This window comes from Macrosteles quadrilineatus, unplaced genomic scaffold (genome assembly GCF_028750875.1).
Source record: "Macrosteles quadrilineatus isolate MER2022 unplaced genomic scaffold, UCM_ALF_1.0 Scaffold_1__1_contigs__length_201487025, whole genome shotgun sequence".
Classification (NCBI taxonomy): Eukaryota; Metazoa; Arthropoda; class Insecta; order Hemiptera; family Cicadellidae; genus Macrosteles; species Macrosteles quadrilineatus.
In genome coordinates, this window is record NW_026542594.1 from 63,341,560 (window position 1) to 63,362,987 (window position 21,428).

At 33.4% G+C, this 21,428-nt stretch overlaps 1 protein-coding gene across 1 annotated transcript in view; it reads right to left on the reverse strand.

Annotated features, from left to right (window-relative positions):
- Window positions 1-3,143: 3,143 nt before the first annotated feature.
- Window positions 3,144-21,428, reverse strand: part of LOC128983029 (tachykinin-like peptides receptor 99D) — a 30,030-nt gene continuing 11,745 nt past the window's right edge. Inside the window, exons 2-9 of the mRNA XM_054402154.1 lie at window positions 14,932-15,134; window positions 13,316-13,405; window positions 10,679-10,792; window positions 8,009-8,155; window positions 6,830-7,034; window positions 4,800-5,021; window positions 4,529-4,646; window positions 3,144-3,959 (exon numbers count right to left, since the gene is read on the reverse strand). Coding sequence (XP_054258129.1) covers window positions 3,850-3,959; window positions 4,529-4,646; window positions 4,800-5,021; window positions 6,830-7,034; window positions 8,009-8,155; window positions 10,679-10,792; window positions 13,316-13,405; window positions 14,932-15,125 — 1,200 coding nt within the window. The 5' untranslated portion in view covers window positions 15,126-15,134 and the 3' untranslated portion in view covers window positions 3,144-3,849. The remainder of the gene's footprint in view (window positions 3,960-4,528; window positions 4,647-4,799; window positions 5,022-6,829; window positions 7,035-8,008; window positions 8,156-10,678; window positions 10,793-13,315; window positions 13,406-14,931; window positions 15,135-21,428) is intronic.

The following is a 21,428-nucleotide window of genomic DNA, read 5'->3' on the forward strand; positions in this document are numbered from 1 at the left end:
AGCACATCTTCATTCAGCTAAATCAATATTCTATGCGGATGACACAACCTTACTGTTTGGAGGTCCATGTTCCAATTTGCAATCTCGAGTTGAAGAGTCAGTTAGTTCACTTTTAAGTTGGTTATCGCTGAACAATCTTAGACTTAACTCCGATAAGTCCGTTTTCATGCAATTCCTAACTCTCAATAAGATTCCTGAATCCGTCTCGTTGAATAAGTTCGAGATAGAAGAGTGCTCTGTTGTGAAATTTTTAGGTCTAACTGTGGATAAAATGTTGTCATGGTCCAATCATGTATCACAGCTTTGTTGCAAGTTGAACCAACATTTTAACTTTGCCTTCTATATTCATCTACAGAGCAATAATGTCTGCAGTAAATCATCTGAAGGATATTCCATCGGTTGGTCAATGTCATAGATACCCCACTAGGCATGGAGAAGATCTTCGTACTCCATGTCATCGTCTGACCCTTTCTGAAAGGAATGCAAATTTTTCGGGCCCATTTTTCTTTAATAGGCTTCCTGAAGAAGTAAAGCAGTGCAGTTCAAGGTTGGGTTCTAATGGTTTTGGGAAACTACTGAAAAATTATTTGGTGGAAGGTGAGTTTTACAGTACCGAAGAATTCCTGTCTGCCTGATCTCATTCAACATGGCATTTTTATTTGACTTATTTGTTTAAATCTTTAGAATAAAATAGATTTAACTATTTAAATAATTTTTCGTTTTGATTTAAATGCTACTATACCATTATAATGTATTTGACGATTGAGATGTACATTGTATAATTTGTACTTAATTCATGAATAAAATATGTCTATGTCTATGTCTATATGTCTCGGTCCGACTAGAGCTGTCTGCCTGCCTTTGGATCAGCCGATGGGGTTGACTCTTACCTCAATATATATAATTATTGGCGGTGATGTGGGTTACTCCCACAAGAAAATTTTATTTCTTAAAATAAAAATTTTTTCAACTTATTATGCTTTATCTATTAAGATGTTTTTTTCAGTAAGAGATAAGATCTTTACAAGTGGTGATGGACTCAAATATATTAGTATGAATATAATTTTGGTGTATCGGATTATCTTAAGGCCTGCGACCGTGTTGATAATAAATCATTTAAAAGGCTTACTAATACTGAAGTAATCCGTTTAGGATTGGTATAAGGTGCCTAATCACTTGCGACGCAGGCTAGCCATGTCAACAATTATGTACAATGTGGTGCATACGCTAGTAAACATTACTATGTACCTGTAAACTGGCTAAAATGTATTGTTTAGATCATTCAATGAATAGGAAAGCGTTATTACATGTTCGTAATTTTATGCATATAAAAAAACCAAAGACCTTAAGCATGAAAGTTTACGTTAAACCAAACTTTGCATATCTCCCAAACTTTCTTACATATTTCATTTTTATTATTCTTGGTTAGATTGGTGGATAACATAATTTTATTCCTGTTTTGAAAGACACTTCTTTTCCCTTCATAGTGTGATACAATATTTTATTTATATTCACGTTCCACCAGTTGGATTTATATCAAAATCACATTTAAAGTGAGTAAGTAATGTGTAACCAAATAGAATTTCTGAAATATAATAGACGTATTTGTAATTTTTGTATTACCTACTATAAAGTTGTAATGGTGAAACATATGTTTGCACCATTGGCTCCCTACAAGAGAGGAAATAAAGAAATTCCATGACAATATTTTTTTCTTATACCATATTGGTCGCCTTTTTTAACCTTTTTTTTATTTTTAACCTCACATTTGCATTCACATTAGTGTCGGACCTCTCTGTGGAAATTATAGAGTAAAACAACGGGTGAACTGGTAAAGTATGCCTACAAAAGTAGGCCTAGTTGTAATTATAACATTTTGCGGTAAGCACAAGGTTTCGAACCCATGACCTGCTGACATAGATTCCAGTCACCGACTTGCCAGTTATCATATTTATCCCGAATACAAATAGCTAAAGTCCAATATTTATACATCAATATCCATACTCCATACAATTTAACATTGTTTGTCAATAGCCACACATTCGTAAGAAAGTCAATGAATTTAGTTAAACATTTGTATTATTTACATATTTTAGTTTTAATTTTAGCATTTTTACAGGATGTGTATAATATGTACAAGTGGCCTTTATCCTTTATTGACGGATTACATTTTTTATGTCAATTCAAATACATTAATTTTACTCTATCCCAGCTTCGTCATTGCTCATATCTACTTTGTAAGTACAAAAGTTCAAAATAAATTTCGTAACAGCACCTATTAACTTATAATGGATCTAGTAGTATAAAAACAATGACGTGAAACGGACCTCCAATGGACAATGGAGTAAAAAATGGCAGCCGTTCAAAGATTTCATGAATCTACTATTTTGAATCTTTAAACGGATCCCAAGTTTTACTTAATTGTTTTTTTTTTTTTAGCTTATGTTTGCTGTATTGTATTCTACCAATAAAAACCTTTGTTTAATAAGTATATTGACCTATTCTTAAGTTTATTTTGTTCTTCCATCTTCTAGCGGGCTCCCCCTGAGGTATCGTACAACTAGATAGCAAGTTTATTGAATATTTGAACAGCAGTCATTTTTGCCTCGATTGTCCATTTGAGGTCTGGGTTGCGGCATTGTTTTAAGTTGTAGTATTTTATATGGAAAATCTACTAAAAAGGAAACAAGCCACTGACTGATTACTACCTCAATGATCAATTATTAATTGCCAATCAATTATCAATCATTGAGATGGGGACGCCACCATGTGTTAAATTTGTGTGAGTTTTTCAATTCAAATATGATTTAAGGTTGAGTGTAGAATGGTTTGAGGTGATCTGCGTAGCTTTGTTACTGACTAAGACCAGCTGATTCAATAGCCAGGATCATTTATTAAAAGCCCAATGATCAGGAACAGCTGGGTCCAGTGTTGAACCAACAAAAAGCTTCTGACGCACTACATGCCAAACCCCAGCCATGAAACAATTATTGATACACAGGAATTGAGGAACTGCAACATGGCTTGTAATCTTGCTTGGTTAATTAGTAACTGCATGATTGCTTGGTTATAAAATGCCATTTTTTAAAGACTTACTTGCTGTTTCAACTTCATTTTATTAACATCAAACAGTACAAAAATACATCAATCTAATTAGGACCAAATATTCACATTTCCATCACAGCAATATATCTTGTTTTGTAAGATCAAACCAACACTGGAATATGAAGCTAATGACAAAACCAAATGTATACACTGTTATTTAAATTAGAAACATGACATTTACAATATGTTTGAGTTGTACATTGGTTTTAGCTATACATTATTTATATTATTGTCCTACTTCTAGTTATCAAGAACAAAATACATTTTCATAAAGTGAAATCAGGACACTTCAAATAAACTCAAAGGGTAAACTGAATATTGACGCTAATTTTAAAATGTAGCCTTCTCAAACTTCTGTTCATAAGTAATGTGTATGACTAACATATTTTCCTGTTTTATAAGAGATAAATCATAAACTACTATAAATCATAAAATGAAGCTAACGGTCGAGAAGCTTTTAGTGCATTACACTCCATGTAATGTATTTTAGCTTCAAAGTTGAAACAAAATAAAATGTAATACTTTGGTAATATCTTTATAAATTTGAGGAGGGAAAATCACTATTTAAACTCATAGTATGAAATTAATTACTTATTAAATTCTAGTGTGACAATGACCACTTGTAGTAAGATAATCATATCAATTTTGTCCGGATTATAAATTCACACCAATATTATAAAAGTTTCATATAGCTTGAACATGACCAAATCCCTGTAGTTTCTTACACATTATTCTTAATTCATTTTACAAATATGAATGAACATTACTATATCTTCGGTAATCAGCATTTTTCTCAAATGTTGTACTTTTGAATGACATGTCACGTTGAGATCTTCTAAAAGACCTTGAGTAATCTGTAAAAAACAGCACAGTTAATATAGAAAATAATTATTCATGTGGAACAAACATTTTAGATTTTTAATTTAGCCTAATTTAATTGAAAAATAAATTTGATAATATCGGCAGCAAATACAGTTGTTATGCACTTATATCATCACTTTATCTTTGTATTTTTATTCGTAATATATTGCTACATCGATATCGTATACTTATGTTGTATACAAAGTATTCAGCAATTTTGTAGAAGTAACATTTGCCCACAACGATACGTGACTGAAATACAATCCTTCATGTGTTTGACCTGAAATCTAACAGTAACAATAATAACTAATGAAGTTGCCGTGCAAAATAACCCTAATATTTTATCCATTTACAATGAGGATTATGATGATGTTTGTCTGAGTGTTAATGTGTTGTACTCCAATGACATAGTTATTGTGATGCTGAGTGATTTTTTTATAGTCACATTATCATGTCTTGTATTTATCTAATGATGGTACTTTATGATGATAAAAGTTTTGGTTTGTCTTACATTTGCTATGTTCATCTTTTATCTAATGATGATGATTTTGATGATGTCTACCTGAGTTGTGGTGTGTCATACATATGGTAGTCCTAGTTGAGCTTCTAATGGATCCTCCATGTAGGTTGTGTGAGTTGTTTCTCCTCCACACTCTCCAAACCATGTCTCGTAGATCAGCCTAAGAAAACAAGGTCATGCGATGAAGTGAATCGAAAAATTAATCATTTTCTAGCAATTTAAGAAAACCAAAACGCTGAAATATTATTTTTTTTCAATTAGCTGAAATAATTTTGATAAGATATAATAGCAAATAATTTCAGTTTTTACTCACTCTGAAATTTTCACTCATAAAACAATATATGAGTGGGTTGACGAAGCTGTTTGCATTTGCTAGCCACAAACAACCAAAGTAGGACAAGACGTAGACTAGTCGAGATGCGTCAGTCTGAGAGTTAGCAAAGTCAGGGAAGAAGGCGTAGATAGCGTAGAACGTCTGTAGAGGCAGCCAGCACAGAGAGAACAGGACAACTATAGTCACCAGCATCTTTATAACCTGTAACAAAAGTAAAATAATCTACCTGGCTTGTGTTGCTGCACTAACAACTATTATATTAAATGGCAATTTGTTCATTACAATAAATAATACAAAATTATACCAAAAACAAAAATATGATATTTTTTACTTAATTGCCAGTGTATAAACAATATTTTTTTGTTTTTTAATTAGGTGTATAAGTATATAAGTTTCTAGGCTCTCCTACCACCACATGAGCACGCAACATACAGCTGTCCGTGTGAAAAGCATGCATTTACTAAATTTAAACCGGCGATAGTCAGGGATTGCCCTTGTTCATTATAATTGTGATTGCGAAAGCAACACGCAAATGAAATTGTAGTCGCTAGAATTCAAAAGGCAATTTGGATTAAATCATCAGTATTCTTGGGATTGAGACTATTTCTCCTTTAAACTTACCACTGATGATTGTTGATTCGATCAAGATTGGTGTCATTTTTTAATCGTCAGTCTGATCCGTTGCACAGATTAAGTGGATTTAAGTTTCGCATTGGTATTATTGGGGTTCCTTCTTTTAATGACAGTAATTAATGGGTTGATGACAGATTGAGAGGCATTTGAATACCTGAGATAGCACGCACGATTATTATTCACTTAATAATTTATGTTGGATTGTGTGGGTATACAACGAAAGACAGAAATATAATGGCATTGCCATCCCTGTTATTGTTTATAATACTTTGATAAAGGTTTTTACTGTTTATGCTTATATATTATGTAATAGTGGGGAATTTGAACGTGGTTGAGTGCACAGGTGTGCTGCAGTTGGTGTTTGATATATTTGGACCTATCCAAATGTAAAATAATTTTCCGTGCTGCATTCTGTGGAAACAGTGTGTTACTATGCTAAATCATGACTAATACAGAACGTTGTGATTATTCAAACCTACAAAACAGTTTGTGAAAGTAAACATCTGCTTTTAAATTATGTTTATTTTTAAACATTGTAGTTCCAAAAGCCTGACATTAGACCCCTTAAAACCGTCTGGGGTGGAGCCCTTTTCACGGAGTAGCACCAAACTTCACACAAACCATCATTGAATAATGCGTAATAATGCCTGAAAGTTTCATTAAAATCTGTCGAGCAGTTTCGGAGTCCATAGGGTATATACGGACATACATACATCCTTACTTCCTCTTTTATAGATATTGAAATTAATTCATACAGATTTGTCAAAATAAAAATACGATAAATACTGTAGATTAAACTCAACTGAGAATTGGAATTTTAATAACAAGCTAATTGATGTCAGGTTCCAACATTCAAGATAAAATGTTGTTTCATGTAAGTATTCAAACAGATGCCTTTCTGTGATTTATTAATACTGAATAGTAAGCCCTGGAGAATCAAAACCTATAAATTACTCCTAGACATAATTTAAAAATTGAATTCTTTTTTATTTAAATTTGGAATGGCTGAATACACTTAGCTTTTTAATAAAAAACATTTTTATATTTGTTTTATCTTGTAAACCACTTCTGTCAGATTATGTATTTTAAATACAGTAACGATTAAAAATATGGAAAGTAAATACAAGAAACGTCTTAAAACGCTTAAAGCATATATTTACGCTTATACTAGAGGTAAATATATTTATTATATTATTATTATATATACAAAAAGATAGTAAGTGGCTTTTGATTGTGGCTATTGATTAAAAATACTCATGATATGGTAATATTGGTTTGGGCCACAATGTATACCTGTTACAATATTCAAACACAAGATTTGAATTACTTTGCATTTTTAAACTTCTAATCCAAGATAACATAATGTAATTGAAAACCTTGCGTTTGGCACGCAGCTGGACGAGGTCTCTGTCAGGGTCGGCGTTGCCGGGGGAAGATCTGCGCCACATCTTCCACGCGATGGACGAGTAGGTGAGGGCGAGGCCAAACAGTGGGATAAAGAAAGTGAACAGAAAGATGAACACAGTGTAGTACCTGCTGTGATGAGGCTCGCTCCATCGCTCTGAACAGTCCTGATTCATCCTAGGTAAACAGATGGTAGGATTAAAAGCAATTATAGGCAAAATATAGGCCACACCGGATTAGTGCACCAGAATCAGGAAGGCTACGTCATTTCATATTCTTCCTGCGTTTTCCAATGATGGATTTTGTTATTAGTAAAGGATAAGGCTGGAAAAACAAGCGATGGGATCAAAGAGCGTACCTGGTCAATGTAAAATGTTATTTGCTCTGCGAGTATTTTCTCCTGTTCTGAACATTTCTGGTTAATACATCAATGCTCACATTTTACTCATCAATGCTCACTTCACCCCTTAAACCAACAGTTTGTTCAGACCAGGGAAACAATGATGGAATAGAAGTGAATGTTCATTAAACATCTGCTAGTGTAGATGCTCTTTCAACTATTTTACCACCAAACATATGTAATAACACTACTTCAAAAGCGTAGAATATAAATCAAACTAAATAAAGCAATTAAGTGATATTTCAAAATAATTAACATGCATTAATAGTGTTACATACCACAAACATAAACCGACCACATACGTCGGTATTACTAATAAGGTAATACCGACAAAACATAAAAACCAGAATAACCATTGTATTAAACTATTGTGTAACCATTGTATGATTATTTAATTTTTTCTTGTTTATTTTATTGGGAAAAACGTTTTAATGTCACATGTATTTTTAGTTGGTTTATCCTTTTAGCTCAACCCAGCAATACCTACAGCAGTTAAACTACAAATTGAAATAATCGAATACAGTTTTTTATACAAATTGTTTGTTTTTATGTTGTTGAAACAATCTCCTCCCTTATGGCTTGGTACAGTGGCTTGTGTGCCTGTAAAAAATCAAGTTCAAGAGACATGATTAAATTTATAACAACCTGAAGCCACCTCATAAATGTGATGGCATCCCCAATCTCTTGAACAAAATACCATCGCAAACCGTAAAGCCCGACTAGATAAGCTTCCCTGTTTTGTAAGACTTACCTTCCGTCATATTTGAACTGGCGAGACTCGACCACCTTGAGTTGTATGGCAGACACAAGACCCGCCATCACCCAGATACAGAAGATGATCACTTTGTTGCGTAGATTGCGGCTGTGGCGGTCGAAGGGATACCAGATAGCTCTGTATCTGCGTAACATAACAGTTCTATTTACTTTTATTTTATTTTTACTTACGAAAAATATTGCTGTGATCTAAACATCAAATGTATACATAATAGCACAATTATTGTAGCACTTGACGTTTTCACTTGGCTCGAAGCCTACGAAGTCAGCTTTTATACTTCTTAATACCTAAAAAAAAGTTGGCCGAAACTAATCATGTTCAGGCAAAAATATAACAATAATAGATGATGAAATTAATGATTTCCTAAGATCATTGATGTTTTAAGAACAGAGGAAGTCAAATGCCAAATTAAATACTAAACTAATGTACTTTAGGCTTAGGTTGAGGTTTTTGACCATATTAGATCCAGCCATCTTTGAAATATCTTTTGATCCTGATTGTACATCTGCAGCCCATTACAACAAATCTGTCCGCAAAATGCAATATCAGATTTTTAATTGTATACAAATCCCATAATTGTTTACAAAAACTGATAAGTAATTTAAATCTATTTGCTCGCAGTACAGTAAGAATGTTATACCGACGTTTTCTTAAGCTGCATTTATACTACCTACCATAAATATTTGGGTTTATATACCTAACAAGGAAGCACTTATGTCCTAAGTTATACTTTTGATAGGATAAGGGCCGTTTAAATACCACCCCTACTCTCTAATCCATCTATAAGTTAAAACGGATTTTCTAAATGTCTCTGACATGGGGCTTTAGGGTATTACTTGTGACTTGAATGTTTAAGTCACCAGTTTTAATGATCGTGGAACATTATATTTAATACCACTTGTTTAGCTTGGTGATCATTTCATTTGGAAAGAATTGCGTTTCTCATACAATAAATACGTTAAATTATTTTAGTAGATTATGTTTATATATTCTTTTAATTTGACGCTTACTATTTCACTTGTGGATTATTTAAATTATGGATAATTAAGGATACTAATGAATCTATAAATCGTCCCCATAAGAATACATACTAGGCAATCTGTTGCACAGTATATCATTTCACTAAGGTAAATATCCACCGTAAAACTCAAACCTCGTGCTCTACGAGTAGTTGATTATCTGTATTGAGGGACACAGAATTTTCTTTCGGACAGCGTGTATCATTTTACATTGTGCTTTGCCTTTCACGATTTACTTCACCAACAATGGGTTAAACTTAAATTCTTCTTTACTACTATGTTGCCTGAAATGCATACAACTCCTTTATTAATAATTTTAAAAAGGTCTAAATTGATACTTATAAGTAAAATTTATCAAAGCTTTGGCAAATAGTCAAGCTTTTATTTGAAAATAATACGTGTTTGTCTGGAAATCGAGTTTTATTATGGCGGAAGACGTCAAGAGAAAATATTAAAATTTCATGGAACATATCTTTTTGTAATCTAGTTACTGCTCAATACAGTAATACAAATTTGATTAACAAAGCTGTTCTAATCTATATATTATGATGTTTTGTTTATTTTATTACAATATATTAGTTTTATCAAAGCGTTAGAAACAAAGATCTACCAAATAAAGGAGACGACAAATTTGTATTATGTCTTCTTTGTATCTTCATTTTAAGATACTTTAAAAAAAATAATCGAAACACTTTGTTTGGATTAATTTTTGTTATAGTAGTCAATATGCGTCTTTATATGCTGTTTTTTTTTAAATAGATAAATAAAATATTATGAACAAATTTCAGCACGTGAGTTGAAGCACTGGTGAAAACGTTGGCAAAGCTGCAGCAATAAACCAACGAGGGTAGCTTAGCTGAGTTAGTGTCAAATTATAACACGAGAGATTTGACATCTCCTGCGACGTTATACTGAGGATTTCATCATGTTATTTGTAATATGAAATGTATTTTTTAGTGTAAAAATTACTAACCACTAGATAAGCTTCCCTGTTTTGTGTTAATAATACTCATTCTCGTATCAGAGACTTGCCTTCCATCATATTTGAATAGGTAATAAAGATTATAACAACAAAATATCTTCTAGCTGGAAATACTAAAATGATAGAAGTAACGAATCAATAGCACACTTTATTTAATAATCGTTGCGAACCACAGTATGAAGATAATAGTCCCTAGTGTTGGTTTAGTTCATGTTGAATCAGTTGAAAAGCTTTTATTCTACAGATAACGGTTTCTAATTTAAATTGTTGATGCCTGATGTGTATTCCACTCCTGATAAAGCTTTTTAAAACAGCTCAACTTCACAATTGAGCTTAACCACGTGTACGAAAATCAATATCTATGCATCTACTCGTTTATTGCAGCTATTTATTTCTTCACAATCCACGTGTCATAATTGTTACGTTAAATAAAAAAAAATTGTTTGTTTTATTTATAAAACATTATTACTAACATAATGTTGACCTTGAAAATAAAAAAAAATATTGCCATGCAATTTATCTGAACTAATTGGGTAAATGTGTATAAATTAAATATTTTCAAACGTACATCTTGTTAAAATAATTGTTTTGCATTGCCTGTATTGATAATCTCTGTTCACAATATCGAAGGTTGAGCCAAGGTACCTGTCGAATCCTATAGCCATGAGTGTGTAGACTGACACGATGACTGAGGTGTGCTGCATAGCCATCACGATGGGACAGAACCACGGCGGGAACACCCAACGTCCCAGCATGAACCTACCCAAACATACTTCATCGTTAAGTAGGTTCTCAGCAAAGCCCAGAGTCCCAGCATGAACCTACCCAAACATACTTCATCGTTAAGTAGGTTCTCAGCAAAGCCCAGTCAACAAAGACAAAGTTAGAGTGAGTAAGTGAGTAACTGTTGTAGTGTGGGGCGTCGGCGTTCAGGCTACTTTAAAGCATCCGCGCAGCGTCACCCGTCGATGCATCGCGCCCCAGTCGTAAGCACCGGCACCGCTCTGATCTTAACTATTTGATACAAATCCCAAGGCATCGTACTTTGTACTTTGTACCTTTCCGCTAACAAGGATTAGCTTTCTGCTCTGCCATAAGGTGTAAGCGTGTGTTAAATTATGTCACAAACCACAAACAAAACTGTCGTTAATACATACAAGCCAATTTAAATCATGTTAAGAAATAAAAATTAAAACTAGCTGTTTTTTGAAAGTGATGCTATGTGGAACGTGGAGCGGACATTTGAAAAGACTTAATAAGCGCCTTCTTCTTTAGTAGCGATGTTTAAAGTTTGCATAATGTGAACTATGAACTATTTGCATAATCTAACTACAGTATGGATTATTGATCTTGGATAATAACAATTTAACTGCTAGCATATCAATTGTGGAATTATTAGATGTGAACTTTTGATTGAAAATACCCTACCATACTACTTTAGAATGACATCCACGATTTCACGACGTCTATTAGCTTTCGCAGCTTATCTTATTATTAACAAAATTTGGCTTTTCTATTCCGAGTTCGTTTGGCTATGCTACCCGACCGATTTTTATGATCGAGGTCTCAAATTGAAGGTATGAACGCACAGATTTGCCATTAGGCATCGACATATATTTATCTATAATCCCACTCGGCTTATACGTAAACGAAATTTCCTCCCCATATATTTCTTATGCAAGTTAAATTTGGCTTTTCTTTCCCGAGTTCCTTTGGCTCTTCTACCTGACCGATTTTCATGATTGAGGTCTCAAATTTATTTCTTTATTTATTTTACCTTCAAACGGTCAAGAACCAATTTACAATATGGTATACAAGATGACCTAAGATTCCGGCTCTTCTACCCGACCGATTTTCATGATTGAGGTCTCAAATTGAAGGTATGCAGGAACATATTTCACATTAAGCATCGACATATATTTATCTATAATACCACTCGGCTTATACGTAAACAAAATTTGATTCTAATGCATTTCTAATGGGAGTTCAATTTGGTTTTTCTTTTCCGACTCCGGCTCTTCTACCCGACCGATTATCATGATTGAGGTCTCAAATTGAAGGCATGCACGCAATTATTTCACCTCCTATTAATTTCAGTCTATGAATAAATACATGCTTCCAGACCATTCTTCAGTGAAATACATGCTTTCATTTAAGCTATGAGTTATTCAAATCAGACGAGTTTTAAGGAAACGCAAGGTGAACAATTAACATAAAAACTGTTTTCCATAAGGGTTTTCTATGAATAAACATTATTAGCTCCAGTATTGTTCAAGTTTTTTTATATGTTTTAGAATCAAAATAATCAGTAAATTATAGGCTTTAATTTGGGATATATTTATAGTTTGAATAAATTAAGCTCAAGATACATTACGGACTTAATCAAAAATCATAAGTTTGATTATTCCTCTGATATTGTATTTATTTTAACGCTGTGGATCAGCATGGGTCCTCTAGTAAAAACTAAAAATTAATTCGATGCTTTTCTTTTCAATGCATTATTATCAAAACCTAGTTTCGTAACGAGCTTTGTTATAGTTTTGAAAAAGTTGTGCTGAGTTTTAGACCTTTGTTCCGATTGCTGTATGGAGGTACAAAGGTTTCTGTGAAACCACATGGTAATTACTGGGTCAATCACGTAAGCACGATTTGCGCAGTGGCTGTATATTAACAGGTACGCCAAAACATTCCTACACTTACGAAACCTACCAATACCAATACAGTATAGGTTTTTTATAAAGCTTTAACTTTTTATAAACAAAACATACAATTTAAATAGTTTCAGTAATTGTTTTGCTGTATACTCTTTTTAATTTTCTATTACCACAAAAGCAAGAAACAATTGTCGAAAAAAACATTTTATAAGGCTACTTCAAATTGTATTGGAATATAATAAGGATATTTTGGGGGATAAACATGTTAAACATTTCCAACAATTAATAAAAACAATCCATTTGGAGGTCACTGAAGAAATATGTAAAATGAAAGTATTATTTTCTTGTGTGCATTTCATTAAATGGAAATAAAATGTTTCTTATTTTACATGTACAACATAAGAACAAACTCACGTAACTTCTTACTGTCATGGTTAAGAATTGAGGTTTGGTGCAAACAGAAATAAATGTATCCCTGTCCTTTAAGTCCTGGCCCACAAATATTCCAGAGACATTCAACTGCGTGACTTTACATTGAAAAATTGTCTGGTCTGCGCTGGCATATAACGAGTAAAATTACGTAACGTGGTTCAATCAGCAAACAGCGCAGTGTCAACTGACTACTTACAGCGTATATGTGAAGGGTATTGAGAAGATGGCCATAGTGACATCAGACACGGCCAAGTTGATGAGGAAAGCCCTCAAATCCCCTGACGACCTGTAAAATACAGTTGCAACTTTTTACTTTGGTTTTGTATATAAATTAGTATGAAAAATAATGCATGAATGTCAGATAGTGTCAGTTTGATGATGAGTTCCTCAAGTACCCCGATGGCCTACACTATATAGGCTACGGTGTGACGGCACTCTCTGACAAACACGTCATGGAATCAATATTAAAATAGTGATGTTAAAAATCACCAGGTTGACGATGAGTACCTCAAGATCCTAATGATCTTCAACGTAGGCCTCTACTGTACGACAGGACACTCTGACAAACACAACATGAAATGATTATTAACATAGTGATGTTGAATATTGTCAGGTTGATGGTGAATTCCTTCAAGTGTCTATGCACTTAACACTTTCAACGTCGAATGAATAAACTGGTGTAGTTTCAAATTTACTCCCCACTTTTACCTGGCAATCGTTATTGTTTTATTGCCTTAAAATGTTCGTGAATAACACAAGTAATTTTAACCGAATAAGACCATGGAGGACGATTACGAGTAAACGTGTCTACAGGAATTTAAACCAGATTTCTGAGTGTGGAATTTATGCTAGGGGTAGTAGCAAAATGATTTAAGGAAATCATTACCTGTGTAATGTCAGAATTTTCTTATGCATGTACCTATTTAGGAAACTTTGCAATGCTGTAAAATATCTTTATTACTAAAATAAAGTGTAACATTACATACAATTACATACAATCATCAGTTACACATTTTTCATCAAAGGAATAATAGTGATTTTATAACAAAAATGGGTCACAAAAAACGTTGTGTTTTTACTTCCGTAGGCTAGAAATATGACTTTAAAACATGTGTGCTTTTTCCTGAATCCAACTGAGTGCCCCAGTTGTTTTACAAATAAAAACCCGCTACCATGATAGTACTGGCTGAATATTTAAACGTCACATAACATTTTACCATCTGTTAAGTGGATTGCCTCTCCAACTGACTTTACTAAAACGTTTCAAATATTATTGTCGATTGGAAAAACCTAAGTACCTAAACGTTTAAACAGTAAAACAATCCAACACTTATGTTATATAACAACTTTAAAATAATGTGTAATTTAATATAAACAAAAGTAAAATATTCCATATGGTGACATTCGTTGTTGATATATATATATAAACTAATTGTATTCCTGGCTATGAGGTGCTAAAGTTTTATGATTTGCCAATGTTGAAATACTGAAAATGTTGGTAGTTATTTTAAGACCCAAATTAAAACCAGAATGTAAGGCAAGCAGTAAACAACCCAATTAATTGGAAATGTCGTACTGCTATTGAAAAAAAACTTAATTTACAATCAAAATTATAGCCATAATAATGTTTTCAAATAAATAAAATGCTCATTGTTTTTACTACTTTTAGACATAAAGATTGTTTTTTGGATTCACATTTTTCCAAGGCCGTCGGGTTAGGTTTTTTGCTTTGCAAATAGTGGTTTGATCCAATCAACATATTTATTTGTTATCGATTAGGAACAATTAGAGTATTTTAAGGAGCTTGCTTACCTCTTCCCGAACGTGAGGATGGCTATGACTGTGAGGTTGCCACCCAGACTCAAACAAGCGGTCAGGGAGAACAACACGACCAGACAGACCTGGAAGGGAGTGTCTACAGCCTCCAGACTCGGATAGTCGATGTCCAGGATTTCCAAAGTTCCATTGGTCGTGTTCTCCCATACTTCCGGGTCTATTTCCTCCATCGCTCTACTCTATAACACACAGACACACGTTTCCTTTACCGTATAGAATACACAATCCTAAAATAACATAGGTATAGTTGTTGTCCTAAAATCACATCCAAGCCCAGCAAAATTTTATGGGTGATGCTCTTGAGAAAGTAAACTATTAGCAATTCACAAATAAAAAAGTATTGTCTGTAACTAGGTACATAAAACGAAAATTTGATCACCCTGCATATATTCCTGTATTTGAATATTGTCTCTTTCAACAACCAATTGATCCATAAAGTATTGTTTTGATTTTCTCCTAAATGGGTGGACAAAAGTTACTAAGAAAATATTATCACCATCTACAAGATAAAAGTTTACAATAATTGACAGTTGGTCGATTCAAAAAGGTTATGTCGGGTGTTTGTAGCAACGGATCAGTCTTGGGATAGGCTGAAGATTTAGTCACTTGTACTTTGAATAAAGGATTTACTACTATAAGTATAATTCGATGATAATTATTTTAAGTTAAAAGACTTTGCTCTGTTAATAAGTTTTGTCACTTAAATAGTCAGCCTCTGGATGTTTTACGTCCATAATACATACACATTGTACTTTTATAGGTCGAAAAATATATAAAAGGCGAATCCAAGGACTTGAAGCAATACAAAATATAATTAAATATTCATGAAAAAAAATAAAATTATTTAAAGTACAACTAATTGTTGTGCAAGTAACAAAACCCTCTGCCTTATTTTGCTGTTGATTTCTTTGTCTATCTCCTGTAACGAGAGTAACATGTTAAATGAAAAGCCACTACTCATATTCCTAACTAGTTACTCGCTTCCTTAGCTTCCATATTTAAATAATAGCCATGTAATTGGATAACAAAGCCTTTTCTTTCTATCACACAATTTAAGACTTTCTTAAAAATGTCATTCGTAAATTTAGGTAGTACTTATATTATTTAACATTGTTTTTATTTTAATTTAGCGTTTACAAATTAATGTTAACTGTTGTTTTAGCTATAGTGGTTGTGATCACCCATATCAGTCCTACCTACTTTTAATCAATTGACATATTCGGGGTTTTCATTGTTTTATAGATTCAAGTTTACCAAGTGTCACTAAATTTGAACATTATTGAGTGGTATAAAAAATACAGAAATAATCTTGAAGAGATAATATAATAATGATATATCATACACAAATCAGATCTAGGTAATCAATACATATGACGTGAAGATTTGCCTTTTATCCTATTCACGTATAGGCCTACACTTAAAACGTGGGAACAAATAAGAAATCTTTAAACGTTATTTAAGTTTAACGATAATATTTAATTAGTTTTACAAAAAATCTTAACGACCCAACTATTAGATCAAGAAACGTCAACTCCAACTGTTTACAAAGTAATAATTCAACAGAATACATCAACTGCCACTTTTTACCAACACTCCGATTGTTTAATTTAAAAGCTCTTAGAATCGACGTAGAAAACCATTTGGTGAAAAACGACGTTTAAATGTCCAGTTTGTGCTGAGAAATAATGATTTTGGATTCAGTTTTAAATTAGTTATGATCAAAATACCCCCGCCGAAGCAAACCTGCCGACTAAGCGAATTTCCATTTGTCTTAATTGATTTTCAATTAAATATATTTTAATTTAGGTTTAACGAGTACCTAGGTTTGCTGCTACAAGGAAACTAATAAAGTGTGTTTTTTTGTAAAATATTGATAGCTTAGTACAAAATAAATAAATTTGATCAAAATTCAAAATATACCCTATCCATAAACAAGCAAACTACAACATTTTACAATATTCCCCATAAGAATAACATGGGAATTTTAAATTTACAATTTTTTTAATTTTCTCCGTTACTATTAACCGAACAAAAATACTTTTATATACTAAATTAATTGTTTTTTTAAGCTCTTTAAAAAGGCCTAAAGAGAAATTGGGAAATTTTGTGTTTTGAGGGTCAAAAGTGAGAAAAACCAATTTTTACCCCATAAAACCCCCCGTAAAGCCCCGTTCCCATGGTCCGATCATGCTGGTTCGCGAACTCATTCAAGTTTATCCCGCTTTACACCTTTAAACCAAATTTCATCAAAATCGGACAAAAATTACTCAAGTTATCGCGTTCACGGACGTATATATATATATATGTCTATATATATATATATATATATATATATACATATATAAAAATTTGAACGAATGGTGTTTTTGGCCTCTGGGGACATCAAAATGAAAAAGTAAATCGGTCCCGGGTCTAGGTCTTACCGTGCCACCTACGGTAATAGCTACTTCCCTATAGGGAAATTTACTAAAAATCATTATTATTAACACTGTCTGCCATAATAGTCCAAGAAAATGTAACATACCAATTCACGAGTGTCATGTACGATACAAGTGTTTGATCCTATAGACGGCGATGGTGACGACTTAACAGATACAAATTATAATACACTGACTCATTTTATTGTGCAAACAGTGTTTCTTACCTAGTTAGTACGAATATATTTTAGAATATCACTCTTATTATGTGGTATTATTCTTTTTACCTCGTGTTTGGGTTTATATTAAACGTATTTATAAATTCCATATCTATTAACCAAAAAATGTTTTTAAGCATGGTCGCATCCTGATTATTTTGATAGTTCCCGGAGGCAAAGCCTGTCGGTTTGGAATCGGCACGTGGCATTGCCGCTCGGCACAAGCTGGGCTACGTGTCCACACTGGCCGCTCGGTACAAGCTGGGCTACGTGTCCACACTGGCCGCTCGGCACAAGCTGGGCTACGTGTCCACACTGGCCGCTCGGTACAAGCTGGGCTACGTCTCCACACTGGCCGCTCGGCACAAGCTGGGCTACGTGTCCAAACTGGCCGCTCGGCACAAGCTGGGCTACGTGTCCAAACTGGCCGCTCGGCACAAGCTGGGCTACGTGTCTACACTGGCCGCTCGGCACAAGCTGGGCTACGTGTCCACACTGGCCGCTCGGCACAAGCTAGGCTACGTGTCCACACTGACCGCACGGCACAAGCTGGGCTACGTGTCCACACTGGCCGCTCGGCACAAGCTGGGCTACGTGTCCACACTGGCCGCTCGGCACAAGCTGGACTACGTGTCCACACTGACCACTCGGCACAAGCTGGTTTACGTGTCCACACTGGCCGCTCGGCACAAGCTGGGCTACGTGTCCACATTGGCCGCTCGGCACAAGCTGGGCTACGTGTCCACACGTCAGATGCTTCTGGTGGAGTGGTAATTTATATTTCTAATCATTTAACTTTTAATTATGAACGCTTTCAGTCACGTGAAGTTGAATTAATTAAACTGACATTAGTTTTTACCATAAATGATAAACCTTTTGAAATTGACTTAATAGCTTTGTATAGAAACTATAAATATGTTTTTTTATTTTTTCCGCAATGATTTGCAACGTATTTTGAGTAATTGTAAAAACACAGCTATTATGTTAGGAGATATAAATGTATGCATTTTAGAACAAAATAACAGTGTCATTGATTATTTAAGTATAATGAACTCATTTGGTTTTGAGTCATTTATAAATGAGCCGACTTGGGGGAGAGAAAATTGGGTAAAGTGTTTAGACCATGTATTCATCAGAAGTAAGACTAATTTAATTTTTCATAGTAATTTAGAAAACTATGACTTTGCTGATCATGCTGGAGTTAATGTAAATTGCGTAACGAGTTGTGATAGTGATTTGAAAGAGGAGTTTGTCAAGGCTGTAGATCATTTAATTTTAAAAAGAAGGTTGGCTGAAGTGAGCTGGATGCCAGTGTTTGATTGTGAGGATGTTGATAAATCTCTAACAGTTTTTTACGATATTTATAATAAATGTATTGATCAATCAAGTTTTTTAAGGCCTATTAACAGTAAAAATAGGCATCGAACTCCATGGATATCGGACACACTAATTAAAAAGATAAATGAAAAAAACAGACTTCACTCTCGATTGAAAAAGCACTATGACATACATTTGTTTAATAGATATAAAGAACTCTCTAGAGAATGTTCTAATTTGAAAAGACGGGAAAAAATTAGTTATTACTCATCTAAAATTGAAGCAGTAAAGGGTGACTCAAAGTCTTATTGGAATATATGCAAATCAATTATGAGAAAGTCAAGAAATTAACTAACATCGATTAATATAGATGATAAAATTGTACAGGTTGAGGGTAATGAAAAAATAGTTGCTGACTCATTCAATAACTATTTTACTGGTATGCCGGATAAGCTGATTAGAGAATTGTATGGGCCGGGATTCCCCGATATGCCGGATATAGGTCTAGCGTGCAGCTCAAGGTTACGTTTATCTGAAATTACTGAGGTAGAATTAGAAAGTTTAATCTTAAGCAAACCAAATAAACAGTCTGTTGGCTTTGATGGTATTTCCATAAATACTATAAAAGAAAATGTTAAGATTTTTGTCCCAATATTACGTCACATTTTTAATTTATCTATAAAGCTGGGTTACTTTCCTTGCATTGTTCCAGTATACAGGGTGTTTTTTTTTTAAACTTGCATCTTTATTTATGTAAAAACCGCAATAGATAGAAATATGCAGTTTGCGGGAATCATCTATTGACGTAGGGGGACCAATTGTTTTGAATTCAACGTTACATTCACATTCCCCCCCTTTCCCCCCCTGCCACCAACTTATTTTTTTTTAACAGCAAGGTACCCCTTGTGACATATCAAATAAAAGAGCATAAAAAAAGAAAATGTTTGATGAAAAAAATTTAAAATCGGTTCATAAATTTGTGAGATATTCCCCCCCTCACACCCCCGGAACTTATTTTTTTTTAATAGCAAAGTACCCCTTGTGACATATCAAATGAAAGAGCATGAAAAAAGAAAATTTTTGGTGAAAAAAAATTAAAATCGGCTCATGAATTTGTGAGATAATCACCCCCCTTTTCCCCTACCCATAACTTGTTTTTTAATAGCAAGGTACCCGCCCTTGTGACATATCAAATGAAAAATAAATTTCGCCAAATTTTTCTTTTTTCTTGCTCTTTCATTTGATATGTCACAAGGGGTACTTTGCTATTAAAAAAAAATTAAGTTCCGGGGGGGTGAGGGGGGAAATATCTTACAAATTTATGAACCAATTTTAAATTTTTTTTCATCAAAAATTCTCTTTTTTCATGCTCTTTTATTTGATATGTCACAAGGGGTACCTTGCTATTTAAAAAAATTAAGTTGCGGGCAGGGGGGGAAAGGGGGGGAATATGAATGTAACGTTGAATTCAAAACAATTGGCCCCCCTACGTCAATAGATGATTCCCGCAAACTGCATATTTCTATCTATTGCGGTTTTTACATAAATAAAGATGCAAGTTTTTAAAAAAAACACCCTGTATAAGGCAGCTGATCCATTGCAAATGAATAATTACCGACCGATTTCACTTTTAAATACCTTTGCTAAGCTGTTAGAAACTTGTGTGAAAAGCCAATTAGTTAAATATTTTTCAGATAACAATTTATTTTCAAATAATCAATTTGGGTCCATGAAAGGTAAAAATACTGACCTAGCAGTTGAAAGACACATAAGTGAGATAGTTAATCATGTTGATGAGCGTAAACCAACAATAGGAGTTTATCTTGACTTTACTAAGGCATTTGACTTAGTTAATCAAGACATATTATTACATAAACTAAAGTTATATGGAATTCAGGGCAATAGTTTTAATTGGTTTGAGACTTTTTTAAATGAAAGAAAACAGATGGTTAAAATAAAAAACGTTTATTCATATGTATGTTATCAAAGGCTTGGCGTCCCTCAAGGGCGAGTGCTTGGCCCAATTTTATTCACAATTTATATTAATGACATGTTATCAATGGATTTAAAATCGAAGATATATGCTTTTGCTGATGATACATCTTTAGTATGCAGTGCTAACAATTATGATTTACTGAGGATGAAAATTAATAATGATTTGGACGTAATATCAAATTGGGTGATAAGAAACAAATTAATTGTCAATACTTCTAAATCTAATGCAATGATATTTACTTACAAACCTCATTTGACAGAGTCGTTGAAAGAAGAGATCGATCTACGTTGTCATTTAGTTACTTGTTTTCGTGATTTTGCTGTACAAAAATTAATTTTGTTGATTCGGTCAAGTATCTTGGCCTTCATATAGATTCAGATTTAAAATGGCTCACACATGTTAATCAACTATGTAAAAAACTTAGAAAAATTAACTATAATTTCTTTCATTTGAGACAGTTTATTACTCCTAAACTTCTTAGAACGCTATATTTATCCTGGTTTGAATCTATTCTTAAGTATGGTT